A 19,208-nucleotide genomic window follows, 5' to 3' on the forward strand; every position below is an offset into this window, starting at 1 on the left:
TTAACGATGAGTTTTTCAAATATGACTAACTCATCAGAGAGGAGAGTGGTGGGCGAGGAATCTGCAGGGAGATTATGTAGTCACCAAAAATGTTGCCATCAACTTTTTCTTTTGATGAATTCTTTACAGATTTTCCATCTTATGAATGAGTCAGAAATAATGACCTGTCTAGGAGGAGGGTTTGAGTAGCGCTTGCTTATCCAAGGAAGTCATGCAACACAGTCCTGGTAAAGTACCCATGGTTTCACGTTTATGCTGTGAGGCAGTAAGGTTTGGCTGAAGTATTCCAGATGACCACACGTCCATCTTTGCACATTTTAGTCACTGGAAAACCTCTAGAGAGAGCTGTGGAAGCAGCCACCATCCTACTGAATTGAGCATGAATGCTGCCTGGAGGGTCTTTCTTGGCTAAACTGAATCAGCTCTTCATACAAAGGATGACCCAAGGTGAACTGATGTATTCGGTCACCACCTAGACCTTTTTACATCCAGGAAAGCACACAATAGGCTAACAGTCCACTCTGTCCTTTAGTAGGACACAGCACGTCTATGCAGCCACTTCTCCTCATTGGTGGGGTAGGGAAGAGGGAAGAAAGATAGAAGTGTAATGGATTGGCCGATGTGAAAGGCCCATACCACGTTTGAAAAAAAGGTTGGGCAGGTACGGAGGACCAACTTATCCAGAAATAAAACCGTGAAAAGCAGGTGAACTGAGAGGGACAACACTTCTCTGAGCCTTTGGGCTGAAGTTATCATCAAAGCTACAGTCTTCAGGGTGAGCAGCCAAGGCAGGCAACTCATTGGATCGACTGGCCGTGCCTTAAGAAAAGTCAAGGCAGGATTCAAATCCAACTCAAGAACAATGAATGTAATAGGAGGAAACCAGTAAAGCAATCCTTTCAGAAAATGTTGATCTCAACAAGGATGGCTGGTCATGAGGACACATTAAGGCCGACAAGGCAGCTAAATCTCATTTAAACTTCAGTACTGCCAGGCCCTGCTGAGCTAGAGGCCAAGCGATTCTCAGGCCTTCCGTATTGCACCAATGAACACATTTATTCTACAGACTTGTATGAATAGATTTTGTAGCTGGTTTCCTGGCAGCCAAGCTGACGTCCACAACATCAACAGGAAGGGAGAAGAACTGTTGCTGCCAGTACTCGATCTCCTCATGTGAAGCTGTGCTGTTTGGGGAGTGGGATAGAGGATCTGACAATCCAGCATCAAGAGCAGGTCAACCCTGTGAAGAAGAGGAAGTGGTGACTGACTGCTGAGGGCCAACAGATTTGGCGTACCGGATCCTCCTCACCCAGCCTTGGACGATCAGCTCTGAGCGACCCTTCCATAAATTCTGCAGGATCTGTGAAAGAAGCGAATTCATGGAACACTGCTCCAGCACATTTATGCCCAAGCACTGCTCCGAAGGAGACTAAAGGTCTCCCACCTTCATGTCACCCAGATGGGCATCCTTGCCCAATGAAAAAATGTCTCTGACACAGTTGTCTGCGCTTGCAGTGGGCCAAAGGGACGATGCACCAAACTGTTGGAGGGATCAGGCTACCGGTGCAGATCCAGATGGACTGGAAAATACACATATTTTTCCTAAAGGAAATGCTTCGAGCAGATGATAACTGGCAGACTTCAGCTTCTTCTTAGGTACCGGGCCCGAAGCCTGTCAAGGCATGGAGTCAGGAGGCATTGGGATCAGAGATGCTGGAGTGGGCTAGCCCACAGGATGAGTGAGACTCACCCTTGGGGAGAAGTCCAGAAGGTACAAGAGCCATCCTGAACAAATCGACCATCACCATCCAGAAGACCTGGACCTGTGCAAGGTTGCCGATGGAGCAGGCTTAATCTTTTTTAATGTTGGGATTTTCTTTGATGATGAGGAACATGCTGGTGTTGGGGTATGGTACTAAGATTACAAAAGCATGGAGCAGTACCATTTCCTTTAGAAAAAGAGGATTTTTCCTTTCCATGGTGCTTTTTAGGTCTCGCCTGACCCAGCGCATGCGCTGGTCTGGCGAGACGTTTAGTAGGTGGGTTTTGAAAGTGCTACCCACATTTTTGTGCTGGCTACAGTGCACGCGCACAGCTGCTCTCCTCATTCCCCCCCTCCCTTCTCGCCCAGCCATCTGCCTTTCCTCCGCCAGCCTTCAGCACTATGCCCCTCTCCCCGCTGCTTTAGCGCTACATCGCGATCACTTTCGCTTTCAGAGTGATCGCGATCACTTTCACTTTTACGGCCTTGCGGCGTTACTTTTACTGCCGAGCGGCCAATGCTTGTGTTTACAGGGGGCTGTGTACCTTTGAGCTACTCTATTAGCCTCTCCTGCCTAGCGGCTGCCAAGTTCTTAGAAATAAAATATGATTCCTATCGGAATGTTTTCTCTTCTTTACTACAATCTCGTCATGATTCGCTGCCTCTATAAAGGGCCAGGTTGAATGCTAATTAGATTATTTTTTCCACTCTTTTAAATATGAAAACATATTGTCAGTACCGAACTCCTGTTTCAATGACACATTTATTTTTGCGTGAACGATCGTAGTTAACAAAAAATTAAATTCAGCGGTTTTGCGACCAATCTTAGGCTCTGTCGCACTTAATTTTCTCCATTGCTTATTATGGAAAAGCAAGCTATATTCTTCAACATTCAGCATTGACAAGGACGTTGGTATCTATCGTTTTCATTTCTGCCCCCTTGGTAAACAGACATTTGAAAGTGGTATTGAAATGCGTCATTGAGAACAGTTTCTATAACTGCAGTGACCTGTCCTACTGACTGCACGCAGGGACAGAAGGAAGCAGCTGGGTATGGATGGCATTCACCACCATAGCTGCGTTTGTAGATTCCGAGAACGTGCCTTTTGCTCTTCCAGCCTGCCGATGCAGTGCCCCAACTTGGGTGTTGTTAGCGGTGACGCGTTGGTTATACTCAAGAACTGTACATAACAGAACTTGGATGTGTTTAAAAACTAACTCAAAATTGTGAAAAATGGTTTTCTGATAGTTAGCTAATCGGTCTCTAGGTTTGATCTTTACAATCTTAACAGAAAAATAATTACGGAATCACTTTTTGGATCTAGGTGAAATGAGCCCTCGCTTTCTGTTCTACAGATTGAGATAATTCAAATAATATTGCTGCAGCAATACTTCATGTATTAGGTGCACAAGACAAGTGTGACAGTCGCAATACTTACTACCTGCGTAAATGTGTTGAACCAGTGGGACTACTACATGGAGTGCATAAACATTGAGACAGCAGTACTGGCTTCAGTGGCATCGGGTGCCTAACATCATTAATAAAAGAGGAGCATTGACAAAGCCAATACTTTTTGCCTTTTATACTTGTTCATATGTCAATGCGTTCAGCCGATGTTGTGCGGCATCGGCATAAAAAAAGAAAAAAAAAGGCATTGTGACATGGCTGCTTTTGCCATTACGTCATTCTGTAGTTGTGTGGAAGAGGTGTGGCGCAGCGGCCAGGGTGCCTGACTCCGGACCACGGGGTTCACAGTTCGATCCCCGGCACCGGCGGCAGGTCAGCCGAGCACCATGTGACTCAGGGCAATAGCTCGCTTAATCTTTACGAGGGCCCCCAGTGCCGGGAAACCACTTCAGAGGTAGCTGTGCGCTTTACAAATTCAAGGTTATTATTATTATTATATTGCCACAGAAGTCCTCACCTACAGAATGACATGGGTGCCATTTCCTTTTTTTATTAAATTGACGAATTTAAGCTGGGGGACACTACTTACATCGGTAGAGTAAAATAAAAAAAAAATACTTTTTAAGTGCTTGAAAGTGCTTTTCGCCTGTTTATTACTTCTATGTAGTAATGGTGGCACCCGTGCGCCGCCATTACTACAGAGCAGTAATAAACAGAAACAAGCATTGGCATAGCCAATATGTCTCGCCTTTGGGACCTTATAAGTATTTAGTTATGCAACTGTTGCATGGCTAAACACTTATAAGGTCCCAAAAGCGAGACCTATTGGCTATTGCCAATGCTTGTTGTGATTATTTCTGGGAAGATCTCATGGCATCACCTGGTGCTGCAGGAGTTCTGTTGCTGGTGAAAAGTTTTTCAGATGGGTCCATCACCACTATTAGTGCTTTATTGAAACAGAGTATATTCAAAGTGTGTACATCTTCAAAAATACATGCACAAGACTATGGGTGCATCACACGGTTCTGTGGGTGTGTTATTACCTAGTAAACACACTGATGTAAACCAATTGAACCTTTAGTAATCCCTATCCCTGCCATTTCTCCCTCCACCCAACTTCTTCAATTTGGCTTGCCCAGATATTGTTATACCGCTCCCTGAAACACACAATCTTTGAGCCAGGCCCAAATCCACGTAACTAAAACAGAGAGTAATTGAGCGTCACATTCATTCATAACAGTCAGACGCAGATTTTTTGACAGATCGTTTTTTCTTTTTTTTCTTCTTTATTTTAATTAGATGCAATAGCTTGGTCGATCCAGCTACGCATGTATGTCACGCGTGCGTATACTGCTGGAGAGGTTACATCGCAAGCACCTGATCCCCAAGAGACCACTCCCACCAGGTACCATGGCTCCCCCTTCTGGCAGACGAGGGGTCCTCCCGAATCACCCTGAAGATAAAACAAAGTCAGCATTAGAAACAGCTCAGATCCCCTCTTTGCACACACTGGCCACCCAACCCATAGATAGGGCACAGCACATCAGAGGGTACATTAATCTGCTCTGTCCATGGTGCTAGCTAGCGTCTGCTAGCATCTTTGGGGAAGTATCAGTGCTAAAACGTGCCTAACTGCTGCAGACAAAATACTGAATTGAAACGTAAGTGATGTGTATTTTTTAGGATGGTCACCATCAGACGAGAATGAGAGAAGTAAGAGTAAAGGGATGCAAGCTCAGAGGTGTGATAGGAGTACTCAAAACATGAGAATGGGGAGGGAACATTTTCATATTACATTGTGTAGGTGACAGATGCCACAAGGTCCACCCATTGAAACTTTCTTTCAATGCAGATTATGGATCTGTCTGACGGTATGCTATAAGAAGGCATATCCTCATCATGATCAGAAATCATTTATATCAAACATCACAGTCATAAAAACACATAGTTCAACAAAAAATACAAAAGTACCTTGAGCAGCAAAAAGACAATGTTCAGCAAAACATTGTATATAAAGTACAAAGAGTAACTAGAGCAGTAGACTCAATCGAACGGTATGTCATATCCAACATAAATATGTTTACTCTGACCAGTCACAGGGCCTCATAGCAGCCCGTATAAATACACTCACTGCCAAACATGTATATGATGAATTTAACATCAAAAGACTAACATAAGCAGAGGTGCAACCTTGATGCCCAAAGGGAGGCAGCACTGGGTGGAAATGTCCTTCTAGGGAGACTGAAATATTGACAAAAAAAGCACTGGCAAAGCTCAAGAGGTCTGGCCTTAGATGCCAGGTTTTTTTTGGATTTGTCAATGCTTGTTTTATTTAACTTTATTGCTGAGGGAGTTGTTGGTCTTACCTTACCTACTGTTGTAGATTGCTTCGAGGAGGGCACCATGCGTAAGTTGGACTTAATGATAGAGGGGATTGGTCTCCCTGGCTCCCAGGTACTCACAAATGAGGCAGTTGGAGCGGTCATGCAGAATTTATCGGATGGGGGTCAGATGGTTCCTTGGATGCATGAGTTGTTGCAGGTCATTCTAACCTCTAGGTGCATGGGAGTTGGTTGGTCTTGTGGTTGTATCAGTCTGCACTTGGAATGGTCACGGACGATTTACCAAGCAGACGTGAGTGGTGGGTGGCAGCCTGGGCAGGGGGTTACAGGACAGGGAATGGCAATGGAACATGTCCACAAGGTCTCGAGGAATACGTGATTCAAATATACGCAGTTTAACTACAACCATACCACCTACTTGACCCCCCACAGGATCAATGTCATGCAGCTGTCTGACCACATGCACTGCGCCTGTTCTACCCTGAGAGATGCTGGGCTTTTGCATATGGTGTGGGAATGCACTGTGATTAAGTCATTCTGGAATTATGTGATTGCTGATGTGGAATGTACTCTGGGCAGGAGAGATGTAGGCTTCATGGCAATCTGGTTACTGGGCATTTATCGCCACAGCAGGCAGTATAAAGGGGGGCAATAGGTTCCTTGATTTAGCAATGGTTCTGTTGAAGAGGGACATTGCCCAGCATTGGAGGTCATGAGACGGACTCCCGCATACTCACTGGAGTGCGTCCTTAGAGCAATTGCAGCACTGCGAGATGGAGAGAGGCGGGGCGAGGAGGCAGCCTATAGCGGGGCTCTGAGTAGAGGTGACGGAGGCATTTCTTGCCAGTGACGGAGAAGTGGCCCTTACATCTGACCATGAGATTGACTGAGAGACGCGAGGAGGGGTGAGTAAAAAATAAGACTATTTGCACACATAGCTACTGGTACTGACAGATTCATACTGGTCTATTCAAGTGGGTTTCATTGTTTACGTTCTTCTTGTTTGCTGAGTTGAGTGTGTAAATAAGGACAAGACCTAATAATACGTACCGGGTTATGAGGCATGGTTTGTACCTTAATCTTTCTATTGCATTCACTGAAAGCAAAATATCTTTTTGGTCTCTAAAAACATACATTGCCATGGTAGTCTGGGCATTTAAGGGAACTACTATGCATATGGATGTGCTTCTTGTGAAAGGGCAGAATGCTGTCACTCTCAGTGAAGTTAGCCAGTGGCTGAAGTAAGATGACCAATTGCCCAGCGCTGTTTGGTGTAGTGGGTGGAAGAAAAGTGTGAATGACGGTGTAACTGACCAGTAGGTTGAGAGGGATGGGTAAACACCCCAATGAGTAAAGTATATCACACTTACAAATGTATTAAAAACCAAAAGTTTTTGGTTAATGCCAGACCTAATACGAGGTGCATGCCTGTCGCAGGGATAGCATGGTGCATACGTTACCATGGCAACCATTGGTATTCTTGCAAGTGGAACAAGGCTCTAGAAATGTGAATATGGGGCATGCCTTGAAGACAGACACCCTCCAGTCCACATAGCTTTAACCGCACACGCGGAGTACTTAAGTGAGTGAGTACATTCTCTCTGAGTTTAAGTGGGCTTTCCACTTTTCAAACCCCACCAGCCAGAAGACCAGATAACCCCACTCAACAGCCTGCCAGAACACGGAGTGACTGCGGCCAGTCACAGTCTGCACCCAGCTTGCTAACTTCGGCGGAGTCAACCAGAACACAGTGCCTATAAGGGAAGACCCAAGGTGGAGTGGACCTGGTGCTCACCCAAAACACTGGATTGGAAGAAAGGTGACATGTTGTCCTAAAAAGGAGAGACCTTAAGCCTGAAAAGGAGTGGCAGCCCGGAGAGAGACTGGCAGAAATAACTGAGGTTCTGGGATCAACATCTTCTGACTGAGGACTCTGTTCTGCATTAAAGAAACTGCTTGTTTGGGGGAGACAACTGAATGCAGTCCTTTGCCTAGAGAAGGAGAAGGCTGGATGGAAAGGACTTCCCTTTTTGGATTCAAATATAGTTTGGTCCTGCCTGCTTTGCAGAAGGAGACAGAGTGGTTGGCACACGACTGGCTTGTTGCTTACAATAGCATGTTATTATCAAAAACTGAATGATCTTTTAAACTGTTCAGCTACTTTGAGGCTGGGAAACATATTAGTGAGATTTTGATCAGTCCAGACTTTCAGCCGCCAGTTGTAGGTAACTGATACAAACGGAGAGGCTCTCGGCAAAGGACTCTGAGACAGGAGTCATATTGTGCTACAGAGATGGTTAAAGGCACCATTTTTTCAAGAGCATGCAAACAAGCCTTGTAATGCCGGAATCCCACAAACGAGTGAACTCGGCTGAACTGTTCCCTCAGGACTGAGTCTAGATCCCATTTATCCTAGAGGTAATCGTGTGCCATCTAGACGGTCAGGGGTATTTTAATGCTATTGCTACTTGCCATGCAAAAGTCTAAAAATACTTTCTTAATCATGGACTGAAGCACGGGTGAATTTTAGAAACACTGCTTTTCAGTCTATGTTTAAGATTTAGCTGGATGATTTTTTGACAAGGGCTTTTCTCCAAAGTTAGAGTTAATTTATGTTGCTGGACTACAACATGTTTTCGATCCAATTTAGATCCGCTCATAGTTGACCTCTACAGGGTATTGACCACACTTTATAGTCATAACAAATGTAATACATGTGAAGTGATCATCTCGAAAACAAAGCTAGTGATCTTCGGTAGATGACAAACCAGTGGGAAAGATGCACAATTGAAGATACGATGGTAGAACCGGCTGTAAATAACAGCCACCTTGGTATACAGTTCCATTAATTAGCAGTGATCTAAACACCATCTAACTCTTTTGAAAACATAGACCGACTCAGTTTCATATACTCTTAGGTGTGTACACACCAAAATACTCCATCACACACTGACCTCGCTGCTTAATATCAACGCAAAATGAACACTTAGGCATGTGCGTGTATCAGAGGCAATGCAGGGGATCTGGCCAAGTAGCTTGATGTTGTATGATGTGGTACATATAGAAGTGCGACTTGTGTCTGCTTTGTGGATTTTGATAAACAAAACAGAGTTACTGAAGCTTCATTTAGCTCTGGTGGCTAATTTTGTTAATACCTGCTTTAAACATCAATGTCCTAAGAGCGATGTGTTGAAAATGTTGATATAGGAGACCATAACAAATTTGGCTTCAGCAGTGCATTGTTCAGGTGGAGATGCCACGTTTGCCGACATAGAGATGAATTAGACCTTAAAGGGCTGGGGCACGGAATCCACCTTCAAGAATTTAAAGAGGTGTTTCTGTTGAATTTTGGATTGAAATCCTCTAGTGGAGGGTATTTTGTCTTCCTCTAAAATGAAAATGTTCTGCCTCCATCATGTTGGGATCATGGCTTTATTTGAGAACGCTATTGTCCAAGTTAGTCTAGTAAGTTGAATTCTAGTTAAGAACGCTTTTAATTCCATTGGGAGAATCTAGATGTCCCCAGAAACCCTTCTGTGAATAATATTGTCACCTCTGTGGTTTGAGTAAAGAATCAATGGTGCACACTTTGTGCATGTGTCAGTCCTTCAACATTGTAAGGAAAAAGTGAAGAAGTTGAAATTCCACTTAAAAAAAAGAACGGGTTCACAGATATATTTAGGCAACATCAGTATGCCTGAAGAGAGAAAATATGCAACTCGTAAGGAGATTGGTTAGATTTACGAGAAGTTGAGACTTGTTTGGGATAAAAACCTATAGCTAATGTTTTGTTAGTGATGCTTTGTCAGGGATGCCAATGATTATAGAGAACCAATGTTGTTTTTTATTTTGGTAAAGAGTACGATATTTTAATGTACGACACAAATTCTTGAGACTATGTTTTCATCTCTGTAAAAGAGGACCCAGATTAGATTGTACTGTAATTTACTTCTTGTCAATATCTATTGTATGCATATTGGAATGATCATACCACCTACACCGTTTCTCTCAGAGTTATTATCTGCTTGTCCTGCAAACCACTATCCCTCCAAATTGACTTCCAAGTCGTGGTCCCTCCAGTTTCTCTCTCATCTGAATAATGGTTTGGAGCTAGTGGTTTCCTTTTCCTTCTGACATCGTATTTGGTACATAAAGGGAAGCTGACATGGTTTCCTATGCCTGGGGCATCTGGTCACGACACCACTTTTGGCTCCAGCTTGAAAAGGTTAGGCAAGCAGACTAAAAAAAGGTGTTGAAAGTGCCAATGTGGGGAAGAAGTTGTTTGAATCCACCAAATCCTTTTGCCACAGTTCAGTCAATTGAGTGTCCAAAGCTAGCAATTACCCTTGATGTACTGCTCCTCATCCCCTCAAGCCATCAAATGTCTCACTGCAAGATTAAGTCCCTCAGACAATCTTTTACCAGAGCACAGTTGCCGTTTTGAGAGTGATGGAGAGGACCTGAGAATGCTGCCATGGGTTGCTTAACAGGTAATACTCTTAGCCAGTTCTCTTGGGATTGCTGTCTGATAAATTCCCTCTCTTGGCTCGATTCCAAGTATTGCAGGAGGGCAACCAATATTTCCACACAGATTGGGACAGTGACCTGCATGCCTCTTGGACATTGTGAGACTACGCTATTGCATAGTGTTTTCCCCCAGCCTCTAGACTTGTGTTTGTCCAGATTCCCGTCCCCGTTAATCTGATCATGAAAGGTACAATTTAGACTGGGTCCTGACCCTAAACCACATGGTATGATTGTTCAAGTTCTCAGAGAAGAATAAGGTTAGGAGAGTTCCCCATCAAATTCCTGGTCCCCAAATTCCCCCAGTCTGGGGACTAACACCCAAAAATAATTCTGTGCACTCTTTTCATGTCTGTCAGGACACATCCATTCTGAGTCGTTCTCGTCAAGGTATCAAGAGGAGACTTCATGACAGCTGGCACCCTAGAAGATATTTATTCCAATTTCCATTCTCCTTTTTCACCTGATATATTTGAGGTTCTCACTATGGGGTGGGAGAAGCACTTCTGCACCATGCAATTTAAACTGTAACCAGCACCAAGAATATTCATTAAGTTCTAGATGCCTTTAATTGCATCCTCCATGACAAAGGCAATTTACTCCACCAGTACTTTGATGACAAACTGGTCAAGACAATCATATTCAGTCTCTTCAATGCACAGACTTCAAGATACCAAATCTTATCTGTATGCTACTTCTTATACTTGGGTGCTTAGTGTACCCAAAGAGCCTCATTCACATCACAACACAACATCTGACTTTGCCTGGGGTTCGCTTCAGTAGGGAACAGGGGAAGGTCTCACTGCCCACGAATAGAGTGAAGATGCTTTAATCCCATTTACAATATCTTCACTGACTCAGGGAAGCATCAACTCAACAATGGCTACAGGTGAAGGAGGATAAAGCTTCTGCATGCTTGTGTTTTCATGGCTCTGGTTCTCCATGTTTTGGTTCACTGGGATCCAAACTCATGGGACTGCACTTCCTTGATTTCAGTACGTTCTGTGCTGCTCTGGACTTTGGTTGGTAGCTTTTCCAGATCTTTCAAACTGTGCTGATATGGTGTGCTCGCAAATCTAAACCTCACCATGGCTGCAAACTTCAAAGGTAGGGTGACAACCAAAGAGGTTTGCATCTACAAAGCAGTAACCTGTAGAGGCCAGAATAGCTTACAATTGGAAGAAATACTTGGCCATCTTGAGAACTGTTCAGCCATTGTCAACCAGACTCCATGGTTATCCTTGCCTAGTGGGCATGGGCAACACAGTCAACAAGTCTTGCTTAAACCAGTATGGTGACATGATAAATATTGCTGTTGGAGGCAGACGTTTCCCTTATGTTATAGGTTGAGGTCCCAATTCATGGCATGCAGAATGCTAAAGGGGACAAACTCATCAAAGTGTTCTCTCCATCTCATAAACAAGCATCGGCTTGAACATCATCCAACACATTTGTTTCAGGTTTGGCCTCCCAGGGAGTTCTGCTCTTTCTGGTTTGCAGGCTGAGACTATGAGAGGAGACCCCAAAGGCACTGTGAGCATTGACATCACAACAGATAGCATAAATGGGGCCCGCTTCAGGCACTGGTGCACCGGCATTCCACACTAACACCTCCTGCTTTTGGAGATAAAGTTGGCTCCTTTGTGTGCTACGGTCTCACTCGGCAAGGCATGTTGCCATTCTTCACATTTGAGTCTCACATTTGGCCTGAAATCTTATCATAATATATTTATATTTTTTACTTGACTTTAATAATGTTTCATTCCTTGTCTGCCTAAGCAAAGAGATGTTGGGTGAAGGCTCCACCGTTTTATCATCCCAGTGCATGGAATCCTTAGACCGCTCCTTTTTGAGGAACGGCTATTGCCTTACACGTAAAATAGCCACAGGAAGAAGTCACCATTACATCTAGCAATCTAAACAAGACAAGAAGGACGTTTCACTGCATCCAACACTTATTGAACAACATTGTTTATGGCCAAGAGGGCTCTTCTCCCTGCATACTGTACAGGGGTCTGGATCCAGGGGCATTGTTAGACGACAGTGCTATTTCTCTTTGCCTCCTTTTCCTGTCTTGTGAGAAATCTATTGAGGGTCAATGGTAATCCTATAAGTCCTAATTGGTGTTGGAGATTTCACCTGCGACTCCAGAGGTTGGTCTCCCTGGGTTGAAACCTGACAGTCTTTCCTTTTCTCTATCATGGCCGACCCTGGCCCTATAGTCATTGAGTCGGTTGGGTCTGATGTTCAGGGTTAGTAAGGACTCCATTTTCATATGTTTGGAATTTCTGAAACGGTAGCACTGACTCAGCATATTTCTAAATTGCATGACACTCCTGGATCTTATTCCTGATGGTCCATGCCTCCCTGTGGCAGAGTGTGTTTTGCACCTCTCAACCTCCACCTTGAAATTATACCTAGCAGAACGTTCAGAGGTGAGGGGTCTTTGGGCGGACATTAAGGATATTTTTGTCAGTTTGTTGAGGCAATTTTCATCTACTGAGCTGATTTGCCCACGGGCCAGGTATCCTGTTCTCACAGGAGATCTTCCAATGGCTCTGAAGGTATGCAACCTCTCTCTTCTTTCCAGTTTATAGAATCTAGCATCTAGCCCATCGAAGGTGTTGGCTGCTATGGTACTTTTTCTAGTAGCCAACACCTTAGGTAGCGGGTCTGCAGTCTTATGGATACTCCTTAATAGCAAGCCATTACCATTGTGCCTCCCCAATGGGGTTGTGCCTTGCCGTACCAATTTTGCTCCTTCATCTGAATCAGGATATTGTTTTACCTTCACCTAGTTCTAAGGACTCTTCTATGGAATAATATTTCCTCCACTGTGCTGATGTTGGTAGAGCTATCATCATATACTTGGCTCGTGAATTGGACTCTGAGTGAATGTTACAAAAAACAGAAATAGCACTTCTCAGTCACTGAGTAGATGAACCAGGTTTGGTATCTCCATTGTACATGAACAAGTTGGGATGCAACTATTTGGTTCAGTGTCATTTGACAAGAGGAACATCTGTTTCATGTGTTGAAATGTTGGGTATTTCATTGAGGAGATCTATAGGTTTGCACATGGGCTGCACCTGTTTAGTTTATTCCTCTTTAAAAACTCAGGTTAAATGCTTTTGCAGTCTCTTTTGGTTTGGGAAGTACTTATCTCTGCATGAAAGTGAGTAGTTCAGATCTGTACATGTACAGTGTGTACTTTACTGAAAGGTAGCTGGTTGTCCACTATTTTATTCTCTGGTCTTGATGATCTCACTCTCGAACAACTCTCCACATTCTCATTGCTAAGGGCTGTAGCTATGAAGAGAGATGACATGCTAAGGCTACTGTTTCTTATGAATAACCTTCATTACCAGTGAGTACAGAACATTCTCAAATGTATTGCAGTCTTTGCACCTCATCTTGAGTGAAGCTATTTTTTCCTCACACTCTATATTCCTTAGTCAGCATATGTTCCTGTTGAGAGGGACTTTGTTTCGCTTATGAGAGGCAGTTTTGCATTTTTTTCTGTGGGGTAGTAGTATCCAAACTCAATATATTCCCCTGTTTGCAACAGTGTATGTGATTCGCCCTTGCCACCCTACTTAAAGCATCTCGTTTTTAAAACAGACTAGAAAATGGGGGAGGCGTGGGAAGAGGGGTTTGTAAGCACCACATTATTTTTAGGATTTGAAGAATTCTCCAACACTCTACCTCGTCTATAGACTCAAGACAGTTAATTTTGTGGTTAATGATCTGAGTTTAGTACTTACGTGGCATGAGGAAGCCCCAGCTCCGCCAGCGCAGATCATTGCATCCTTGACGTCATCGCCCCATCGTTGCTTGCACTCAGTTTCTCCTACGATGGGGAGTGCCACCTGTTGCAGGGTGATGGCGCCAGCATTTGCTACAGAGAGGAAACAGAAGACCATCAGTCACTTTTCATGCTGTTCCCACTTCTGGTGCTGTTATGTGACTCTAAGTCACTCTTGTAATTATCATTTGATTACTGCACCACGGCTCTATTATGGCCTCTTTAACATCGAAGGCACCAACGCAAAATAAGGGGCATTCATCAACACAGTACCACTTTAAGGGAATCAGTTCCAGAAAGGAGAAGGTAGTTAGCCGAAGGCCAAACACAGGGGGTGTTGGCCACCCATGATTCTTTGAATGCTGGGTCTGGCTGCAGCCCAGGATTTGGGGAGAGGAACCCCCATACCCAACCATCTGCTGGCACCCAACCCCTGCTGTAGACAGCCTTTCGCTATGCACATCATAGGTTGTAACTTGGCCACCCACCACAGACCCTCTACCCCCACTTTACACACCTTCCACTGCGCACAGCCTTTGGCCTTCTCCTTTGTGTGTCTTCTGTTCCCTGGTTAACTCTTTTAAGCCCACCTTGAACCTCTTTTGACCACGTATATCTCAAAAACTACTGAAAATATGTATATCAAAAGCATCAAGAGCACAGTGAGTAAAATTCTACTTTCGTGCCAAGTTTTGTAAAACTCTGTTCAGAGGGCTCGGCTGTAGACACCACCTAAACACAAGCACAATTCCCTTTGGGAGCTAAAATGGGAAAGCATATCTTTTTTCAACCCCCACTCCCCTTAACTTCTTTTAGCCCTACACAGATCTGCATGAAATTGGCATGCCGGACCATAGTTGATGACACCAAACAATTGATAAATGTGGTTATGTTCAAGGGGTCAGTAGTTCTAGGCAAAACATAAAAATACCTTTTCAATGGAAACCACATCTTAACTACACAGAGGTGACTGATACTGTGTAATATATATATAAATGTGTGTGTATATATACACACATAAAGAAAGAAGGTGCTAAACACTAGAAATGTGAGAATAACTGACTTTTCACAGTTGCTTTACAACATAACTGTATTTGTTTTGGCATCAAACAACTCACATTTTTACAGTCCGGCTATTCATCCGCAAGGATATCCAGGCGCTGGGGTTAGTCGAAGAGCCAGGTCTTGAATCCCTTTCTGAATTACAAGAGAGAGGATGATGTTCGGAGGTGCAGGGGAAGGTTGTTCCAGGACTTGGCGGCGAGGTAGGAGAAGGAACGGTCTCCACTGTTTCTTTGTTGGATGCAGGTAGTGTGAGCAAGGGCGAGGGAGGAGGAGTACAGGCATCTGTAAGGTTAGTGTACGTTCAGGCGGCTGTTGATGTATGCTGGTCCTTGGCCGTGGAGGGCCTTGAGTGACAACTTTCCTGGTGTTGACGGGGAGCCATCTGAAGATGTTCCAGAACATGCGAAAGGTGTGAAAGCAGGTGGGGGTGACTGCATTGATCTGGCATCTCATGCTGAGTTTGCTGTCCAGCATGATGCCTAGGTTGCAGGTGTGATCTGTTGGTATGGGTCCGAGTTCAGGGGCCACCAGGTGTTGTTCCACGGGGAGGTGTTGTTCCAAAATATCAGCACCTCCCTCTTGTATGTGTTGAGTTTCAGGCAGTTGGTCTTCATCCAGTCAGCGATTCTCATCATGCAGTGGGGGCAGGGGTCCATGGGTGCTCTAGAGTGGATTGAGTTCATGATAGCCTTGGTGCTCTGTGTGGAGAGCTGTTGCCATGAGAGGAGCGGATGGTTGCGAGTGGTGTTTGTTGGCATGAGAAGGCTGTTGAGGTTGGTGGCTTGGGTTCAAAGTTATTGTAGATGGTGGCTATCTTGTTGTGGAAGTAGTCCGCCAGGGTGCTGCAGAGTTCCTGGGAAGGGGAGATCATGTTCTTGGTAGCTGACAGGCAGGAGAACTCTCTGACGATGTCGAAGAGTTCCTTGCTGTGGTTGGAGCTGGCTTAGATGCGGTCTGCCAGGTCGCAATTTTTCATGTCTTTCAGGTGTTAATTGTATTTGTAGAGGACTTACTTGAGGGTGGCTCGGTTTGTGGGATCTTTGCTGGTGTGCCATCATTTTTCTAGGAATTTGTAGTTGTGCTTCATGGCTCTGAGTTCTGAGTTATTCCAACTGGCATGTTTGGTGGATCTCCTGGTCTTGGCAGGCTTGATATGGATGACTCGGTCAGCGCTGTTGGGGATCCAGGCGAAGAAGTTCTTAACGGCCTGTTTCAGGTTGGGAGCGGGAACCGTATGGGTGGTGCTGAGGGCCCATCCATTGGAACTCTGTCACTTTGTTCCAGCTGCAGTAGGAGGAGCTGGGAGACTTGATGGTGAAGCATGGGGATCCAGCGATGGTGAAGTGGACTATGGCATGGTCAGTCCAGGTGAGTTCGGTGACATGACTGTACTTGACACTGTCATTGGCAGGGAAGATCAGGTCAAGCATGTGTCTTGCTCTGTGTATGGGGTTGGTGACCAGTTGGGTGAGGCCGACGTTCATGATTTCCAGGAGATCAGCAGTGTTTGTCTCTTCGAGGACGTTGAAGTGGAAGTCGAAGTCAGCGAGGAAGATGTAGCACTTGACGCCGATGGTGAGTGGGGTGATGAATTCGGGAATAGTGTTGCAGAAGCCGGGGCGTGGTCCTGGGGGTCTTTAGGTGAGGGTGCCTCAGATAGTCATTCTGCCGGCAGTTTGGAGTTGGAAATTTAGATGTTCCATGATCGGTGTAGTGTCGTCTTCTGTGGTAGAGTAATGGATGGTTTGTTTGTGGATGATGGCGATGCCGCCTCGTGTTTGTTGGTGTGCTCCCCGTGTCTCATCTTGTAGCCACTGGGCGTCGCAGTAGTGATATTGGGGGTGGAGGAAGGGTTTAGCCAGGTCTCTTTGATGAAGATAACATGGAGGTGAGGGTGGTGATGGTGTCCCAGATTTCAGTGACATGTTTGCAGAGTGATGGGGCATTGAGCAGAAGGCAGTGGGGTAGTTCCAGGGTGGTCATTGTTAAAGTACACTTCTTCATGATGATGTAATATAAGGCTTAAACATTTTGCGGCATATTTACAAATAGTACATGTAATGCAGCGCAGCAAGTGATGTTGTTTGCTGCATTGCGTAGATGGGAGTGAGCTGAGCGTGCCATATTTAACAAGACATGGCACTGTGTAGCTCCCACTATGCACTTGTGACTGCCTGAGGCTAGTGCATGCATCTTTGCACCATTGTGGAAGGGTGCCTGTGTTACGGGCAGGACTGTTTTTGTGCAGGAAGGGATAACTTTCTCCACAAAAACAAGACTTAGATGCATGTTTCTCTCTGTATGTGTGCTGCAGAATATACTGCGCATGAAAACAGGACATAACAAGGAGAAATTAAGGTATTTCTCCTTGTTAAGCTTCTGTCGGGTGTGCACACATGTTGGTGCAAACCCAGGTTTACAAGTGTTTGTTTATCTGGGTTTGCATTAAAATACATGGGTGGATTCCGGTCCAGGGAAGACATGGCTTGGCAGTTCGGGCTGGACTGTTCCCATGAGGCACAGGGTCAAGACTGATTTGCATATGGCCATGTCTGAACTGGGGTGGTGTAGTGGGCAAAAGAACGATGGATTTAACCCAGATCTCTTGACTGGGGGAGAATGTATGCATTGTCAGCATTCCGTCCATCATTTGTTTGTTGTAACGCTTTTCGCCCTAAGTGGGATGGGTATTCCCAGACGTGGGACCCATGCTCACTACGCCACTGGAGTCAAGCTATCCTGGCTGATGACGGCTGATAGCCAGAAACCGGTCCTAGGATGCTTGATTCCGGTCCAGGGAAGACATGGCTTGGCAGTTCGGGCTGGACTGTTCCCATGAGGCACAGGGTCAAGACTGATTTGCATATGGCCATGTCTGAACTGGGGTGGTGTAGTGGGCAAAAGAACGATGGATTTAACCCAGATCTCTTGACTGGGGGAGAATGTATGCATTGTCAGCATTCCGTCCATCATTTGTTTGTTGTAACGCTTTTCGCCCTAAGTGGGATGGGTATTCCCAGACGTGGGACCCATGCTCACTACGCCACTGGAGTCAAGCTATCCTGGCTGATGACGGCTGATAGCCAGAAACCGGTCCTAGGATGCTTGATTCCGGTCCAGGGAAGACATGGCTTGGCAGTTCGGGCTGGACTGTTCCCATGAGGCACAGGGTCAAGACTGATTTGCATATGGCCATGTCTGAACTGGGGTGGTGTAGTGGGCAAAAGAACGATGGATTTAACCCAGATCTCTTGACTGGGGGAGAATGTATGCATTGTCAGCATTCCGTCCATCATTTGTTTGTTGTAACGCTTTTCGCCCTAAGTGGGATGGGTATCCCCAGACGTGGGACCCATGCTCACTACGCCACTGGAGTCAAGCTATCCTGGCTGATGACGGCTGATAGCCAGAAAACGGTCCTAGGATGCTTGATTCCGGTCCAGGGAAGACATGGCTTGGCAGTTCGGGCTGGACTGTTCCCATGAGGCACAGGGTCAAGACTGATTTGCATATGGCCATGTCTGAACTGGGGTGGTGTAGTGGGCAAAAGAACGATGGATTTAACCCAGATCTCTTGACTGGGGGAGAATGTATGCATTGTCAGCATTCCGTCCATCATTTGTTTGTTGTAACGCTTTTCGCCCTAAGTGGGATGGGTATTCCCAGACGTGGGACCCATGCTCACTACGCCACTGGAGTCAAGCTATCCTGGCTGATGACGGCTGATAGCCAGAAACCGGTCCTAGGATGCTTGATTCCGGTCCAGGGAAGACATGGCTTGGCAGTTCGGGCTGGACTGTTCCCATGAGGCACAGGGTCAAGACTGATTTGCATATGGCCATGTCTGAACTGGGGTAGTGTAGTGGGCAAAAGAACGATGGATTTAACCCAGATCTCTTGACTGGGGGAGAATGTATGCATTGTCAGCATTCCGTCCATCATTTGTTTGTTGTAACCCGTATATATGTGGCACCTGAGAAGTGGGCTATTTCGAGGGCCAGAGCCTTAACTGGGAGAAAGCGAGTTAACGCCCTTTCACATCAGAGAGGGGATGTGAGCATAATGTGCAAATGAGACAGCATCCTTTGATAAATACGTTGGAGAAACAATATCCCTACCGAGCTAAATGATACCTTGCTCACTTATGTTACCTTGCACATAATAGATTCACCTGCTGAATTGTATTTTAGAACTGTAATCAGACCCACCCTCATTAGAGACATTGGAATCAATTCACAAATATTCACTCCATGTGTAGCTGTGACCTATTCTTGGAAATTCATGTATATGTCAGGAGTATAT

The 19,208-nt window shown here is 45.2% G+C and overlaps 1 protein-coding gene across 1 annotated transcript in view; it reads right to left on the minus strand.

Moving 5' to 3' along the window:
• Positions 1–4,433: 4,433 nt before the first annotated feature.
• Positions 4,434–19,208, minus strand: part of LOC146773092 (chymotrypsin B-like) — a 75,173-nt gene continuing 60,398 nt past the window's right edge. The window contains exons 6-7 of the mRNA XM_085637586.1: positions 13,801–13,934; positions 4,434–4,623 (exon numbers count right to left, since the gene is read on the minus strand). Of these exons, the coding sequence (XP_085493712.1) occupies positions 4,462–4,623; positions 13,801–13,934 (296 nt within the window). The 3' untranslated portion in view covers positions 4,434–4,461. The remainder of the gene's footprint in view (positions 4,624–13,800; positions 13,935–19,208) is intronic.

Source organism: Triturus cristatus, chromosome 12 (genome assembly GCF_964204655.1).
Source record: "Triturus cristatus chromosome 12, aTriCri1.1, whole genome shotgun sequence".
Taxonomy (NCBI): domain Eukaryota; kingdom Metazoa; phylum Chordata; class Amphibia; order Caudata; family Salamandridae; genus Triturus; species Triturus cristatus.